At 48.6% G+C, this 15,422-nt stretch overlaps 1 protein-coding gene across 5 annotated transcripts in view; it reads left to right on the forward strand.

Moving 5' to 3' along the window:
- STAT3 (signal transducer and activator of transcription 3) overlaps window positions 1-14,840 on the forward strand; it is a 76,563-nt gene extending 61,723 nt beyond the window's left edge. Inside the window, exons 15-24 of one of the 5 annotated variants that reach the window (XM_003279462.3) lie at window positions 1,345-1,428; window positions 2,803-2,901; window positions 3,018-3,153; window positions 4,547-4,599; window positions 4,818-4,912; window positions 5,029-5,168; window positions 5,679-5,891; window positions 10,929-10,971; window positions 11,251-11,363; window positions 12,354-14,840. In XM_003279462.3, the coding sequence (XP_003279510.1) occupies window positions 1,345-1,428; window positions 2,803-2,901; window positions 3,018-3,153; window positions 4,547-4,599; window positions 4,818-4,912; window positions 5,029-5,168; window positions 5,679-5,891; window positions 10,929-10,971; window positions 11,251-11,363; window positions 12,354-12,409 (1,032 nt within the window). In that variant the 3' untranslated portion in view covers window positions 12,410-14,840. The remainder of the gene's footprint in view (window positions 1-1,344; window positions 1,429-2,802; window positions 2,902-3,017; window positions 3,154-4,546; window positions 4,600-4,817; window positions 4,913-5,028; window positions 5,169-5,678; window positions 5,892-10,928; window positions 10,972-11,250; window positions 11,364-12,353) is intronic. The other 4 variants (XM_030808115.1, XM_030808114.1, XM_030808113.1 and 1 more) reach the window with 4 other exon arrangements.
- The last annotated feature ends 582 nt before the right edge of the window (window positions 14,841-15,422 follow it).

Consider the following 15,422-nt stretch of genomic DNA (forward strand, 5'->3'; position numbering starts at 1 on the left):
TAAAAATTGTGATGCCGTGTTCTTTTTCTCACGTTTGTCCCCCGAACAGTTCTTCCTCTTTAAAATGTAGCAGCCCTAGCTGGGCGTGCTGGCTCACACCCAGCACCTTGGGATGCCAAGGCAGGCTGGTCACTTGAGGTCAGGAGTTCAAGACCAGCCTGGCCAACATGGTGAAAGCTCGTCTCTACTAAAGATACAAAACTTAGCTGCGTATGGTGGTGCACGCCTGTAGTCCTAGCTACTGGGGAGGCTGAGGCATGAGAATCCCTTGAACCTGAGAGGTGGAGCTTGCAGTGAGCCGAGATTTTGCCACTGCACTCTAGCCTGGGCAACAGAGTGAAACTCTGTCTCAAAAAAATAAATAAAATAAAATAAAATGTAGCCGTCCTTTTAAAAAACGTGGAATTTTACTTGACAGTAGAGTGAAGTAGCTTGTATGCAATGATATGGGAAAATGTACATGACATATTTAGAAAAAGCAAAATGTAAAATAATTTGAATAGTATATTAGTATATGTGTTTTAAAAATACACTACACTCTTATGTGTATTCATATGTATATTAAGAAATTCTGGAGGAATATACCAGCAGTGCTATGTGTATTAGTGCTGCTGTTGGTATCCATGGCTATTCTAGACTGTCTCTGTGATATTTGCATTTTAAACTCTGAATATATTACTTTTATAATCAGAAAAAGAGTATTAAAAATGAATTAGAATTCAATTTCTTTTTTCTTTTTTTTTTTTGAGTCAGAGTCTCGTTCTATCAGAGTGCAGTGGTGCCATCTCAGCTCACTGCAACCTCTGCTCCTGGGTTCAGGCGATTCTCCTGCCTCAGCCTCCTGAGTAGCTGGGACTACAGGTGCCCACTACCATGCCCAGCTAATTTTTGTATTTTTAGTAGAAATGGGGTTTCACCAAATTATTGGCCAGGCTGGTCTCAAACTCCTGACCACGTGATCCATCTGCCTCGGCCTCCCAAAGTGCTGGGATTGTAGGTGTGAGCCATCACGTTCAGCCTTTTAATTTTTTTTTTAACACAGGGTCTCACTCTGTCACCCCAGCTAGAGTGCAGTGGCACAATCATAGCTCACTGCAGCCTCCATCTCCTAGGCTCAAGCCATCCCCCCACCTCAGCCTCTTGAGTAGCTGGGGCTATAGGTGTGCACCACCACACCCAGCTAATTTTTTGTATTTTTTGCAGAGACGGAATTTTGCTGTGCTGCTTAGGCTGGTCCCGAACTCCTGGGCTCAGGCAATCCTCCTGCCTTGGCCTCCCGAAGTGCTGGGATTACAGGCATGAGCCACCACACCTGGCCTAAGAGTGTCCTTCTCGTTACTGTAGGCTTCCCTGATTGTGACTGAGGAGCTGCACCTGATCACCTTTGAGACCGAGGTGTATCACCAAGGCCTCAAGATTGACCTAGAGGTAAGTTCTGCAGCAGAATTGGTGAGAGGCTACATGCAGGGGTGACTCAGGACAAAAACTTCCACTGGGATTTTTACAAGAGAAGGTGGAATGATTACTGTTTGCGTAACACTGTGTTTATTTTTGCTTAATTTTCTCCAAAAAAATCCTTGGCATCCCATCTGGCAATAAAGTCTTGCTTGAGTGCTTAGAAGATGTGTGTATATTCAGCTTTCAGCAAACTTGATATGAAAATCTCTATTTAGAAATTGATTGGCCGGGCACGGTGGCTCATGCCTGTAATCCCAGCACTTTGGGAGGCTGAGGCGGGTGGATCATGAGGTCAGGAGTTCCAGACCAGCCTGGCCAACATGACGAAACCCTGTCTCTACTAAAAATACAAAAATTAGCTGGGCGTGGTGGCGGGCGCCTATAATCCCAGCTACTTGGGAGGCTGAGGCAGGAGAATCACTTGAACCCAGGAGGCAGAGGTTGCAGTGAGCTGAGATTGTGCCATTGCATTCCAGCCTGGGTGACAGAGTGAGACTCCATCTCAAAAAAAAAAAAAAAAAAAAAAAGAAATTAGAACTGACTTTATAAAGTTTGGGCATAAGAGTCTTAGCAGCCAGTGTGTTTAGTATACAGAAAATCGTGGCAATGACATTCTCCTTTCCCAACTTTCTTGATTTTTAAATTAAGATACACCTAGAAAAGGCCGGGCGCGGTGGCTCACGCTTGTAATCCTAGCACTTTGGGAGGCCGAGGCGGGCGGATCATGAGGTCAGGAGATCGAGACCACGGTGAAACCCCGTCTCTACTAAAAATACAAAAAAATTAGCCGGGCGTGGTGGCGGGCGCCTGTAGTCCCAGCTACTCGGAGAGGCTGAGGCAGGAGAATGGCGTGAACCCGGGAGGCAGAGCTTGCAGTGAGCCGGGATCGCGCCACTGCACTCCAGCCTGGGCGACAGAGCGAGACTCCGTCTCAAAAAAAAAAAAAAAAAAAAAAAAAAAGATACACCTAGAAAAGCAGGAATGCTGGTCTTTGATTCCTGAGACCTCCCTGTTTCATGTGAAGATATAGCTTCAAGTCTTGGAGAATGCCTCCAAGGTCTTAAAAATGGGGAATCTGTGGACTGTGAGTCAAGCTCTGAGCAAAGTCAGGTTTTACAAGGGACCGGTGTGTTCCAACAGCAGCCCGAGTTGTGTGGTCACGCTGGGCATTCTTTCCACTCTGAGGGCCGACTGAGCTGACTCACACTCCTCGCCTAGAGTTGGCAGCGGGTGTGGTTTATGGCATGTCCTTTCATTCTGAGCCCCATGAGATGCGGGTGAAGAGGTTTCCGAGGCTGTGAGAGCCCCTCTGCCTCCCCAGCTCAGTCCCCACTTCCTCCGCAGACCCACTCCTTGCCAGTTGTGGTGATCTCCAACATCTGTCAGATGCCAAATGCCTGGGCGTCCATCCTGTGGTACAACATGCTGACCAACAATCCCAAGGTTAGTGCCGCCTCCTTTTAGTTGGTGCCCCGGGATCTCTTGCGACTTAGGGGTACCTAGTATAGACAATGAGCACCATCCCTCATCTAAACAAGCAAATGTGTTCTTTCCAATAGAACGTAAACTTTTTTACCAAGCCCCCAATTGGAACCTGGGATCAGGTGGCTGAGGTCCTGAGCTGGCAATTCTCCTCCACCACCAAGCGAGGACTGAGCATCGAGCAGCTGACTACACTGGCAGAGAAACTCTTGGGTCCGCATTTCACCCCTTCTCTCTCCCGCCCGCCCAGAAAAGGGATCCGGCCCATAGGGCTGTTCATCTGGGCCATGTCTACTGAGCATTAGGCCATGTTTCTTTCCTGAGCAAGGCGCTGTGCTGGTGCCAGGAAACAGGGGCTTCATCAAATTGGGGAGTTCGGGTGCACAGACAGTTTGAAGTTTTCAGTCGAGGTGATCATTTTTGAGGTGGGAGGTAGATTTCTTTTCTCCTGGTTGCTGTCTCATTCACCCACTCTATCTAACCTTAGAAGATCTTTTTTTTTTTTTTTGAGATGGAGTCTCGCTCCGTCACCAGGCTGGAGTGCAGTGGCGCGATCTCGGCTCACTGCAACCTCCGCTTCCTAGGTTCAAGCAATTCTCCTGCCTCAGCCTCCCGAGTAGCTGGGATTACAGGCTCGTGCCACCACGCCCAGCTAATTTTTCTATTTTTAGTAGAGACGGGGGTTTCACCATGTTGGTCAGGCTGGTCTCGATCTCGTGACCTCATGATGCACCCGCCTCGGCCTCCCAAAGTGCTGGGATTACAAGCATGAGCTACCGTGCCCGGCCAGAAGATCTTTTAAGTGTGTGTTGGAAGGTGGCGCTAAAGGCTTGACATTCCCTGTCCATTTTTTTTAATAAACTACAGGCTAGTTGTTTTTTTTGTTTGTGTATTTATTTATTTATTTTTTTGAGACGAGTCTTGCTCTGTTGCCCAGGCTGGAGTGCAGTAGTGTGATTTCGGCTTACTGAAACCTCCGCCTCCTGGGTTCAAGCAATTCTCCTGCCTCGGCCTCCAGAGTAGCTGAGACTACAGGTGCCCACCACCACGCCCAGCTAATTTTTGTATTTTTAGTAGAGACAGGGTTTTACCATGTTGGCCAGGATGGTCTCCGTCTCTTCACCTCGTGATCCGCCCACCTCGGCCTCCCAAAGTGCTGGGATTACACGCGTAAGCCACTGTGCCCAGCCTAGGCTAGTTTTTTAAAAAGAATTAGTGGAATATTTTATGTGCTACCTGGGCTAGAAGTAGCTTTGTCCTAATAAAGCTGTTGCCACCAAATACACTTGTCTGACACCCGATGTCAGCTTGTTAGTGAGTGCTGCTGTTGGTTCCCAGCCCGCCACCTGAGACTGGGAAGAGCAGGGGAACTTGTTACGTCACCCTCCATCCTTGCTGGGCTACCCGGCAACAAAAGTGGGTCAAATGATGGGGTGGTGTTTGTCCTCATGCACACACACACCCAACAGTGGCCACCTTCAAAGATGTGAAAGCCAATTATTTTGTGGCCCATTGTGGGACGAATGTGTGTGTGTTCTGTTTTAAGAAATAACCTCTTGATCCCAAGCTGAAAATGTACTACTTGACTCTTTTTCTTTTCCCTCAGGACCTGGTGTGAATTATTCAGGGTGTCAGATCACATGGGCTAAATTTTGCAAAGTAAGCAATCTTGTTAAATTCTCTTGGGAATGGGAATGCTCACCTGCACGGCTGCCGTTGAGGGCTCTGGCTTGAAGGCCCTGAACTCTTGGTCCAGTGGCCAGTTGGACCTGCCTGAGGGTAGACGGGCCTGAGGATTTGGGTGATGCACTGCACCCCTAGGAAGGGAAAGGCTGGGATGGCAGTAGACTTGGCTTTCCCATTGCTCTTTTCTCCAGGAAAACATGGCTGGCAAGGGCTTCTCCTTCTGGGTCTGGCTGGACAATATCATTGACCTTGTGAAAAAGTACATCCTGGCCCTTTGGAACGAAGGGTAGGTTGGACAGAGTGTGCACAGATGTAACCAAGTCCCCTGCTCTCAGCAAGCCAGTGGCAGGGGATGGATGCCCTGTTAGCAATAACAACACTGTTCCTCCTCCTTGGCTCCAGGTACATCATGGGCTTTATCAGTAAGGAGCGGGAGCGGGCCATCTTGAGCACTAAGCCTCCAGGCACCTTCCTGCTAAGATTCAGTGAAAGCAGCAAAGAAGGCGGCGTCACTTTCACTTGGGTGGAGAAGGACATCAGTGGTAAGCGAGGCTCCCACCCACCCCACCTCCTGGCAGCTGCTGAGGCCTCATCACCGCTTCTAGTTCCAAGCGCCTACTGCCCCCTGGTGGGTGGAGATGGCCTCGACTCCCTGTCTCACGCAGACTCGCAAAACACATTTGGGTGACTTCTAAATCCTTCCAGCAGAAGGATTGGTTTGCCTTTGTTTTGCTTGCTCCAGTGACTATTTGTTGAGAATTTTGCAACTTAAATTGTATTCTTCATCTCTTTTTCTACTTAACCCTGTTAGTAAATCTTACGCAAGTAGTTATATTCAAGTTTATTTTCTATGACCCAACTGGTGGCCTCTTCTTAATTAGAAGCCAGCCTGAATATTTCCACAGTGCCAGGCCACTGAACAGGGTGTTCAGGGTCTCAACACTAGGGTGGCTTAAGTCTTTTCCCCTTCGAGGAAAGAAAAAATGGGCAGTTTTCTCTGAGATGACCTAGCTGTAGGTTCCATGATCTTTCCTTCCCATGTCCTGTGACAGGTAAGACCCAGATCCAGTCCGTGGAACCATACACCAAGCAGCAGCTGAACAACATGTCATTTGCTGAAATCATCATGGGCTATAAGATCATGGATGCTACCAATATCCTGGTGTCTCCGCTGGTCTATCTCTACCCTGACATTCCCAAGGAGGAGGCATTCGGAAAGTATTGTCGGCCAGAGAGCCAGGAGCATCCTGAAGCTGACCCAGGTAGTTGTTGATTTTCCATGTTCCTGGCATTTAATTTTTGGGAAAAGTTGGAAATTTTGGGATCCTTGGAGGATAGATAGGCAAATGCCTGAATAACCTGGGGGATCATTATTTCTCCTTATGGGAAAGAATTGTAGTGAGTGCTTTTGTTGGGGTGACCGATGGGATCTGTGAGGAGAATCAGAATCACTTAGAGTAGTGCAGTTCCTGCTCCATGCATGAGTCTAAAGAGGGGATACAGCCTGGGCAACATGGTGAAACCTCATCTCTACAAAAAATATAAAAAAATTACCCGATGTGGTGGCGCGCATTTGTAGTCGTAGCTACTTGGGATGCTGAGGTGGGAGGATCACCTGAGCCAAGGAATTCAAGGCTGTAGTGAGCGGTGATCGTACCACTGCACTCCAGCCTGGCTGATAAGAGTGAGACACTGTGTCAAAAAATAAAAATAAAGAGGGGATTAATACACATACGTCCACCAAAACATGCCTAAAACACAAGAAGGGAAAGTGAGGGCAGTTAACAGGATGCCCTGCTGGCACAGTGCTTCTTAGTAGATGCTAGAAGGTTTGAGGCCCAGATTTCAGCCCAGCATATGGCTTTTTGCCTGTAACTGAACCATGTCAGCGTGCTAGATGGTCTGAAGAAAGGGTTTCTGGTGGAAATTAGTATTAGCTGCATGGGAGTATGGTTTACACCAGAGTAGAAGAGCTGGGAGCATCATGTTTGAAGGGGAAGACAGTGACTGGGTGGAGGGGCAAGGGATTGGTATTTAGAATGTGCAACTATTGAAAATAAGGTATATTTTAATGTGTAAGAGGATATGTACTTATATGTTATGTATAAATTATTTTAGCTGGGCGCAGTGGCTCATGCCTGTAGTCCTAGCACTTTGGGAGGCCCAGGCGGGAGGATCACTTGAGCCTGGGAGTTTGAGACCAGCCTAGACAACATAGTGAGACCCTATTTATACAAAAAAAATTTTTTTTAAATTAGCCAGGTGTGGTGGTTTGTGCCTGTCGTCCTAGCTACTTGGGAGGCTGAGGTGGGAGGATTGCTTGAGCCCAGGAGGTTGAGGCTGCAGTGAGCCGTGATTGTACCACTGCGCTCCAGCCTGGGTGACAGAGCAAGACCTTGTCTCACAAAAAAAAAAAAAGAGAAATTAAAAATACTGTAATCTCAGCTGGGCATGGGGATTCACACCTGCAGTCCTAGCACTTTGGGAGGCTGAAGCAGGAGGATCACTTGAGGCCAGGAGCTCAAGACCAGCCTGGCAACATAGCAAGACCCCACTACACACACACACACACACACACACACACAAGAAAAGAAAGAAAAAAACGAAACAAAACTGTAGTCTCTGAAGCTGTCCTCAGTGTGGAGGGGCGGCCCTGTCTGTTCCCATTCAGCACTTGCTGTTCTGGCTCTCTGGGTTCTCTGTGCAGGCCTTGATGGGGAGTCTCTGATTTGTCATTCTTTGTTTTATTTAACTTTCTGTAATCATTAAGCCAATGATGGGCTTTTTTTTTTTTTTTTTTTTTTTTTTTTTTTTTTTGAGACTGAGTCTTGCTCTATCACCCAAGCTGGAGTGCAGTGGCGCCATCTTGGCTCACTGCAACCTCCACCTCCCGGTTCAAGCAATTCTCCTGCCTCAGCCTCCCAAGTAGCTGGGATTATAGGCTTGCGCCACCATCCCAGCTGATTTTTGTATTTTTTGTAGAGAAAGGGTTTCTCCATGTTGGCCAAGCTGGCCTCGAACTCCTGACCTCGGGTGATCCGCCCACTTCAGCCTCCCAAAGTGCTGGGATTACAGGCGTGAACCACTGTGCCTGGCCTAATGATGGGCTCTTTAATGTGATCCTTTAGGGTTGGCGCCTTGCCCCAGTTGCTGTTGAAAAAACTGTTTTTGTCCAAATAGCACACACACAGAAACCTACCAACTTCCCTCCCACTTTTTCCTAGGAATTCCTTTTGAGGGATTTCTTGGGATGGGGCAGAATGGGGCTTGGAAGAGGGAGCTGGAGCTAATTGACTGTTGCCTTTCTCCTTTGTTGGGGTCCTGAGTCTTGTTCCCGCTGTAAGAGTTACTCACTTCCTGTCTGCCACCTATCTCTCTTTGCACGTGTGCTTCAGTTGGGAGATCTGTTTATCAGCCCCTGCCACACGGCTCTTTGTTCCTTCTGCAGAGGACGTTGGGGTCCCACGGCTGGTCCTTTTGACTCATTTTGCTTTCAAGGTCCCACCTCCCAGTCTGAGGCTGCATCCTCCATTACCATCACCCTTCCTGTGGGCTGGGAGGCCAGGTCTTTTCCTGCCCAGCGATGTCAGCGTTTCCTCAGGGGCCAGGCACTCATCAGGATAAAGGAACTAATTACTTGAGTAGTTTGCCTTGCCTTGCTGAGAGGAGTGTGCCCTAAGGGACTCCATGTAATGAAGGGTATGGGGGTGTCCCTATGTTATTATAAAATTGGTGCCTTAAGGATGATGAGCATGTGACCATTTCCTCTCTATTTCCATCACAACAGTATTATGGTATGAGGCTCTAAGGGTTAGATTATCCTCCCAAGACTCTTCTCTCTTCCTTCTCTACTGGAAGCCCACATAGCATTTCCTTATGGCTTGAGGGAGAGGTTCGGAGCTACTTACAAATTAGATAAAGTACGTTTACAATCTTGTACAAAGCCACACATTTTTTTTTTTTTTTTTTTTTGAGACTGAGTCTCATTCTATCGCCCAGGTTGGAGTGCAGCGGCGCGATCTTGCTTCACTGAAACCTCTGCCTGCCGGGTTCAAGAGATTCTCATACCTCAGCCTCCTGTGTAGCTGGGATTACAGACATGTGCCACTATGCCCGGCTAATTTTTGGATTTTTAGTAGAGACCGGGTTTCACCCTGTTGGCCAGGCTGTTCTCGAACTCCTGACCTCAAGTGATCTTCCCGCCTGGGCCTCCCAAAGTGCTGGGATTATAGGCGTGAGCCACAGTGCTCGGCCTTGTTTCTGTTTTGTTTTGACAGTCTGTCACTCTGTTGCCCAGGCTAGAGTGCAGTGGTGCGATCTCACCTCACTGCAGCCTCTGCCTCCCAGGTTCAAGTGATTCTCCTGCCTCAGCCTCCTGAGTAGCTGGGATTACAGGCGTGCCACCATGCCCAGCTATTTTTGTATTTTCATTAAAGACAGGGTTTCCCCATGTTGGTGAGGCTGGTCTTGATTGAACTCCTGGCCTCAAGTGATCCACCTGCTTCAGCCTCCCAAAGTGCAGGGATTACAGGCATGAGCCACTGTGCCTGCCCTCAGCTATCTTGATTGCTGGAGAATTAAATCCTTTTCTGTCTAGGGTGTCAGCTCCCTAAGGGCTGGGCCAAAATGGTTGGATTTATAAGACACTGGAGCCCTGCCTCAGTAGCTCCTTTGAATTCTGCACTGAATTGATCAGTTTCTTGGCCCAAAGTAAACTCAGATGGCGGGCCAAGAGCCACTCTGCAGTGCCTTCTTTCACATGGTCATCATGCTCTCTGATCCCTCAGGTTCTGTCTAAGCCTCATGTTTTATGACCGTGCTGTTCTCAGCCCACCCCACCCCACCCCATGCCTTCTCAATGGTTTGTTCACCTGAATTCCCCAGATTTCATGCCAGTATCCCCAAGGTTCCTTGACCTCTTGGTGTAAGCATTCAGCATCTAAAATTCATTTTATTCCCGTCATCGCATTTCTAACTGTAGAACAAGAATTATAAATGACAAAGCTCATAGAAAATTGGCACCTTGTCTTCCCCCTCCCTCTTATTTTATACATAAATGAGAACATGGGCTGGGCATTGTGGCCAAGGCTGGGCATGATAGCTCATACTTGTAATCCTAGCACTTTGGGAGGGTGAGGCAGACGGATCACCTGAGGTCAGGAGTTCAAGACCAGCCTGGCCAACATGGTGAAACCTCGTCTCTACTAAAATTACAAAAAAAAAAAAAAATTAGCTAGGCACGGTGGCGGATGCCTGTAATTCCAGCTACTCAGGAGGCTGATGAAGGAGAATCACTTGAACCCTGGAGGCAGAGGTTGTAGAGAGCCAAGATGGCGCTACTGCACTCTAGCCTCAGCATGAGAGCAAGACTCCATCTCAAAAGAAAAAAAAAGACAAAAATTAGCCAGGCATGGTGGTGCCACCTGTAGTCCCAGCTGCTTGGGAGCCTAAGGCAGGAGAATCGTTTTGACCCGGGAGCAGGAGGTTGTGGTAAGCCGAGATTGTGCCACTGCACTTGAGCCTGGGCAACAGAGTGAGACTCTGTCTCAAGACGACAACAACAACAATAGCAACAGAAGAGAGAGACCATGCCTTGCTCCAGGTCTCTTAGCTATTGAAGATGTACCTGGACCCAGGTCTCCGGTCCTCTAGTTGAAGCAATTGTACTGCCTTACAAAGTCACATTCTCTTTGGTGCTTTTTGATTGATGTATTTATCCAACTAGAAAGTTACTCATGCCCTCATCCAAAAATGTGGTAGAGGCCAGATTAGTGCTGGTAGGAATAAGAGATATAGCCTTTGGCTTTGGAACCACAAGCATTAGCAGTCTCCATGTTCTTTAAAGACTCGGTGATGTTGGTATTTAGGCTGGACACCATGCAAAGACTACACAGGCTCGGTTCCTGCACGCAGAGAAGTTATCTAAGAGATATGACCAGGCCGGAATAGAATCCTCAGACCACGTGGAGGCTGTTAAACTTTTACATAATCTAGGGAAAGAAGGGACACAAGGTTGGCATTAGTCTAGGCTCAGGTGGGAAAAGGTTATGCTGAAAAGTCTCTCTGCAGCTCAGGACAGCTTTGTGCGAAGAACTGAAGTTCAAAGCTGCTAGTGCCTAGGAGATCAAATAGTATAGATGAGGGCGGACAACGCTGAGGGGCAGATGGAGCTTTCCAGACAATCTTGGCATGAGGATGGAGTGAGTTTCAAATCAGTCCTGCCGAGGCAGATGGCTTCCTCCGGCTCTGCTTACTGAAAGCGAAGTCACAGTCAGTGAGAAAACTGGTTTTCTTCTTCCCAGGCGCTGCCCCATACCTGAAGACCAAGTTTATCTGTGTGACACCGTAAGTGGCTTCCTTTCCCGATTTTGCCTTCATTTCTAATACCCTGAGTTATCCCTGGGAATAGGACACTGGGTGAGAGTTAATCTGCCAAGGGTTGGAAGCCCCTGGGCTATGTTTAGTACTCAAAGTGACCTTGTGTGTTTCAAAAGCTTGAGCTTTTATTTTTCTGTTGGAAACCAGAGTTTGATGGCTTGTGTGTGTGTGTTTTGTTCTTTTTTTTTTTCCATTGTGTCTTGTCAACCCCCCGTTTCCCCTCCTGCTGCCCCCCATTTCCTACAGAACGACCTGCAGCAATACCATTGACCTGCCGATGTCCCCCCGCACTTTAGATTCATTGATGCAGTTTGGAAATAATGGTGAAGGTGCTGAACCCTCAGCAGGAGGGCAGTTTGGTGAGTATTTGGTTGACAGACTTTGTCCCTATAAGGGAAGTTGGTCCTCTTTGTGTGATGCTCTCACATGTACACACCGAGAGCTGGTCACTCGGAATGGTAGGAGGTTCTAGAGGTTTGCTCTCCAAAAGAAATGGTATGAATGCCACATGTATGAGTATAAATCTAGCGGCCACACTGGAAATAGACGAAGTTAATTTTTACAATATATTTTATTTAACCCACTAAATCCAACATCCTCTCAATTTAACATTTCAGAAAAAGTTGAGGCTGGGTGGGTGGCTCATGCCTGTAATCCCAGCACTTTGGGAGGCCGAGGTGGGTGGATCACTTGAGGTCAGGAGTTCGAGACCAGCCTGACCAAAATCTCTAAAATATAAAAATTAGCTGGGCATGGTGGTGCATGCCTGTAATCCCAGCTGCTCAGGAAGCTGAGGTGGGAGGGTCGCTTGAGCCTGGGAGGTGGAGGTTGCAGTGAGCAGAGATCGTGCCACTGCACTCCAGCCTGGGCGACAGAGTGAGACTCCATCTCAAATAAACAAAACTAAACTAAAAGAAAATAAAAAGTTGAGACCTTTTTTTATTCTTTTTTTTTCATACTAAGCCTTTAAAATCCAGTGGGCTTTTGACAGCCACAGCACAGCTCAGTTTGGACAAACCAAATCCCAAATGCTTGGTGGCCACGTGTGTCTTGGGGCTCCTGAATTAAACAGTAGATCAAGGGCAGAAGATCGAAGGACAGCCTTAGATCTTCTGTAAACATGGAGATCTGGGAATCAGTTAAGGTGGGAAGGAGAAAGGACCCTTCCAGAGGCAGGGTCCTCTAGGGAGGAGAGTAAATCTGGCTTTTCTGACCATCCCTGGGCCTTAAGGGGCAGGAGATTGGATAGCAGTGGTAGCCTGGGCCCTGTCCTCTGAAGGGCTGGGGGCGTGGCCTGCCAGTTGCAGAGCGTGGACAACTGAACTAGTTTTCCCTGTCTGTCCCTCCAGAGTCCCTCACCTTTGACATGGAGTTGACCTCGGAGTGCGCTACCTCCCCCATGTGAGGAGCTGAGAACGGAAGCTGCAGAAAGATACGACTGAGGCGCCTACCTGCGTTCCGCCACCCCTCACACAGCCAAACCCCAGATCATCTGAAACTACTAACTTTGTGGTTCCAGATTTTTTTTTTAATCTCCTACTTCTGGTATCTTTGAGCAATCTGGGCACTTTTAAAAATAGAGAAATGAGTGAATGTGGGTGATCTGCTTTTATCTAAATGCAAATAAGGATGTGTTCTCTGAGACCCATGATCAGGGGATGTGGCGGGGGGGTGGCTAGAGGGAGAAAAAGGAAATGTCTTGTGTTGTTTTGTTCCCCTGCCCTCCTTTCTCAGCAGCTTTTTGTTATTGTTGTTGTTGTTCTTAGACAAGTGCCTCCTGGTGCCTGCGGCATCCTTCTGCCTGTTTCTGCAAGCAAATGCCACAGGCCACCTGTAGCTACATACTCCTGGCATTGCACTTTTTAACCTTGCTGACATCCAGATAGAAGATAGGACTATCTAAGCCCTAGGTTTCTTTTTAAATTAAGAAATAATAACAATTAAAGGGCAAAAAACACTGTATCAGCATAGCCTTTCTGTATTTGAGAAACTTCAGCAGCCAGGCGCGGTGGCTCACGCCTGTAATCCCAGCACTTTGGGAGGCCGAGGCAGGTGGATCATGAGGTCAGGAGATCGAGACCAGCCTGGCTAACACGGTGAAACCCCGTCTCTACTAAAAGTACAAAAAATTAGCTGGGTGTGGTGGCGGGCGCCTGTAGTCCCAGCTACTCGGGAGGCTGAGGCAGGAGAATCGCTTGAACCCGAGAGGCGGAGGTTGCAGTGAGCCAAAATTGCACCACTGCACTCTAGCCCAGGTGACGGTGTGAGACTCTCTGTCTCAAAAACAAACAAACAAAAAACCAAAACAAAACAAAAAAAGAAACTTCAGTTAACAGCCTCCTTGGTGCTTTAAGCATTCAGCTTCCTTCAGGCTGGTAATTTATATAATCCCTGAAACGGGCTTCAGGTCAAACCCTTAAGACATCTGAAGCTGCAGCCTGGCCTTTGGTGTTGAAATAGGAAGGTTTAAGGAGAATCTAAGCATTTTAGACTTTTTTTTATAAATAGACTTATTTTCCTTTGCAATGTATTGGCCTTTTAGTGGGTGAGGCTGGGCAGAGGGTGCCTGCAACCTTGACTCCCTTTCTGCCTGGACTTGATCTGCTGTTTCAGAGGCTAGGTTGTTTCTGTGGGTGCCTTATCAGGGCTGGGATACTTCTGATTCTGGCTTCCTTCCTGCCCCGCCTTCCCGACCCCAGTCCCCCTGACAATGCTAGTGGCATGTCTCCTCGCATGTCTAAAGGTCCCTCGTCCTGTTTGTTTTAGGAATCCTGGTCTCAGGACCTCACAGAAGAAGAGGGGGAGAGACACAGGTTGGACATGATGCAGACTATGGGGCCCCAGCGACGTGTCTGGTTGAGCTCAGGGAATATGGTTCTTAGCCAGTTTCTTGGTGATATCCAGCGGCACTTGTAATGGAGTCTCCATTCAGTTCATGCAGGGCAAAGGCTTACTGATAAACTTGAGTCTGCCCTCGTATGAGGGTGTATACCTGGCCTCCGAGGCTGGTGACTCCTCCCTGCTGGGGCCCCACAGGTGAGGCAGAACAGCTAGAGGGCCTCCCCACCTGCCCGCCTTGGCCAGCTAGCTCGCCTCTCCTGTGTGTATGGGAACACCTAGCACGTGCTGGGTGGGCTGCCTCTGACCCAGAGGCATGGCCGGATTTGGCGACTGAAAACCACCTTGCCTCAGCTGATCAGAGTTTCTGTAGAATTCTGTTTGTTAGATCAAATTAGCTGGTCTCTGAATTAAGGGGGAGAGGACCTTCTCTAAGATGAACAGGTTCGCCCCAGTCCTCCTGCCTGGAGACAGTTGATGTGTCATGCAGAGCTCTTGCTTCTCCAGCAATACTCTTCAGTACATAATAAGCTTAACTGATAAACAGAGAGAATATTTAGAAAGGTGAGACTTGGGCTTACCATTGGGTTTAAATCATAGGGACCTAGGGCGAGGGTTCGGGCTTCTCTGGAGCAGATATTGTCAAGTTCATGGCCTTAGGTAGCATGTATATCTGGTCTTAACTCTGATTGTAGCAAAAGTTCTGAGAGGAGCTGAGCCTTATTCTGGCCCCTTAAAGAACAGGGTCCTCAGGCCCTGCCTGCTTCCTGTCCACTGCCCCTTCCCCGTCCCCAGCCCAGCCGAGGGAATCCCGTGGGTTGCTTACCTACCTATAAGGTGGTTTATAAGCTGCTGTCCTGGCCACTGCATTCAAATTCCAATGTGTACTTCATAGTGTAAAAATTTATATTATTGTGAGGTTTTTTGTCTTTTTTTTTTTTTGGTATATTGCTGTATCTACTTTAACTTCCAGAAATAAACGTTATATAGGAACCGTCTGATAGCATGGCAGCTCTGTTTGGCTGGTGGAGGCTTCCTTTTCCCCTGTATAAGTTCTGAGGGGGCCTCACACACGGGTGGGGCCTGGGATAGGGGCCGGAAAGGGTCTTGAGAGGAGGTGGTTGCCTTAGTCCCCCCAACCAACCCCCTTATGTTAGCCACCAGCCCGGAGGTAAGGGGTGCCTGGAGGAGCAGGAGGTCAATAGTCCAACGGCAGAAAGTTGTCAGAGTGGAGGCCTCCCTCCCCGGCCCCCTCCTACCCCCCCGAGTGGCCTCGTCCTGCCTGGGGTCAGATAAGCCACCTAAGCGGGGTGGGGGGTAGATATTCCCACCGCACCAAGGCCTCCCCTTCCACAGTTGGCTCCTTTATCACTTTCCCTTCAGTTCACCCAGCGGGGACAACACGCAGACACCCGGTGGTGGCTGCAGGGCCCCCGGCAGCCAGTGGTGATAATTCAGGGAAAGGCGCCCCGACCTCAGCTACACAGGCGCCCACAGGGCTTCTCTCCACCCCTGCACGTGCCCCAGCGCCCTGGAGACCGCGCCTGGGAGCTACCAGCCAGCACCTTCCCTCGCAGAGA

Source organism: Nomascus leucogenys, unplaced genomic scaffold (assembly GCF_006542625.1).
Source record: "Nomascus leucogenys isolate Asia unplaced genomic scaffold, Asia_NLE_v1 Super-Scaffold_285, whole genome shotgun sequence".
Classification (NCBI taxonomy): domain Eukaryota; kingdom Metazoa; phylum Chordata; class Mammalia; order Primates; family Hylobatidae; genus Nomascus; species Nomascus leucogenys.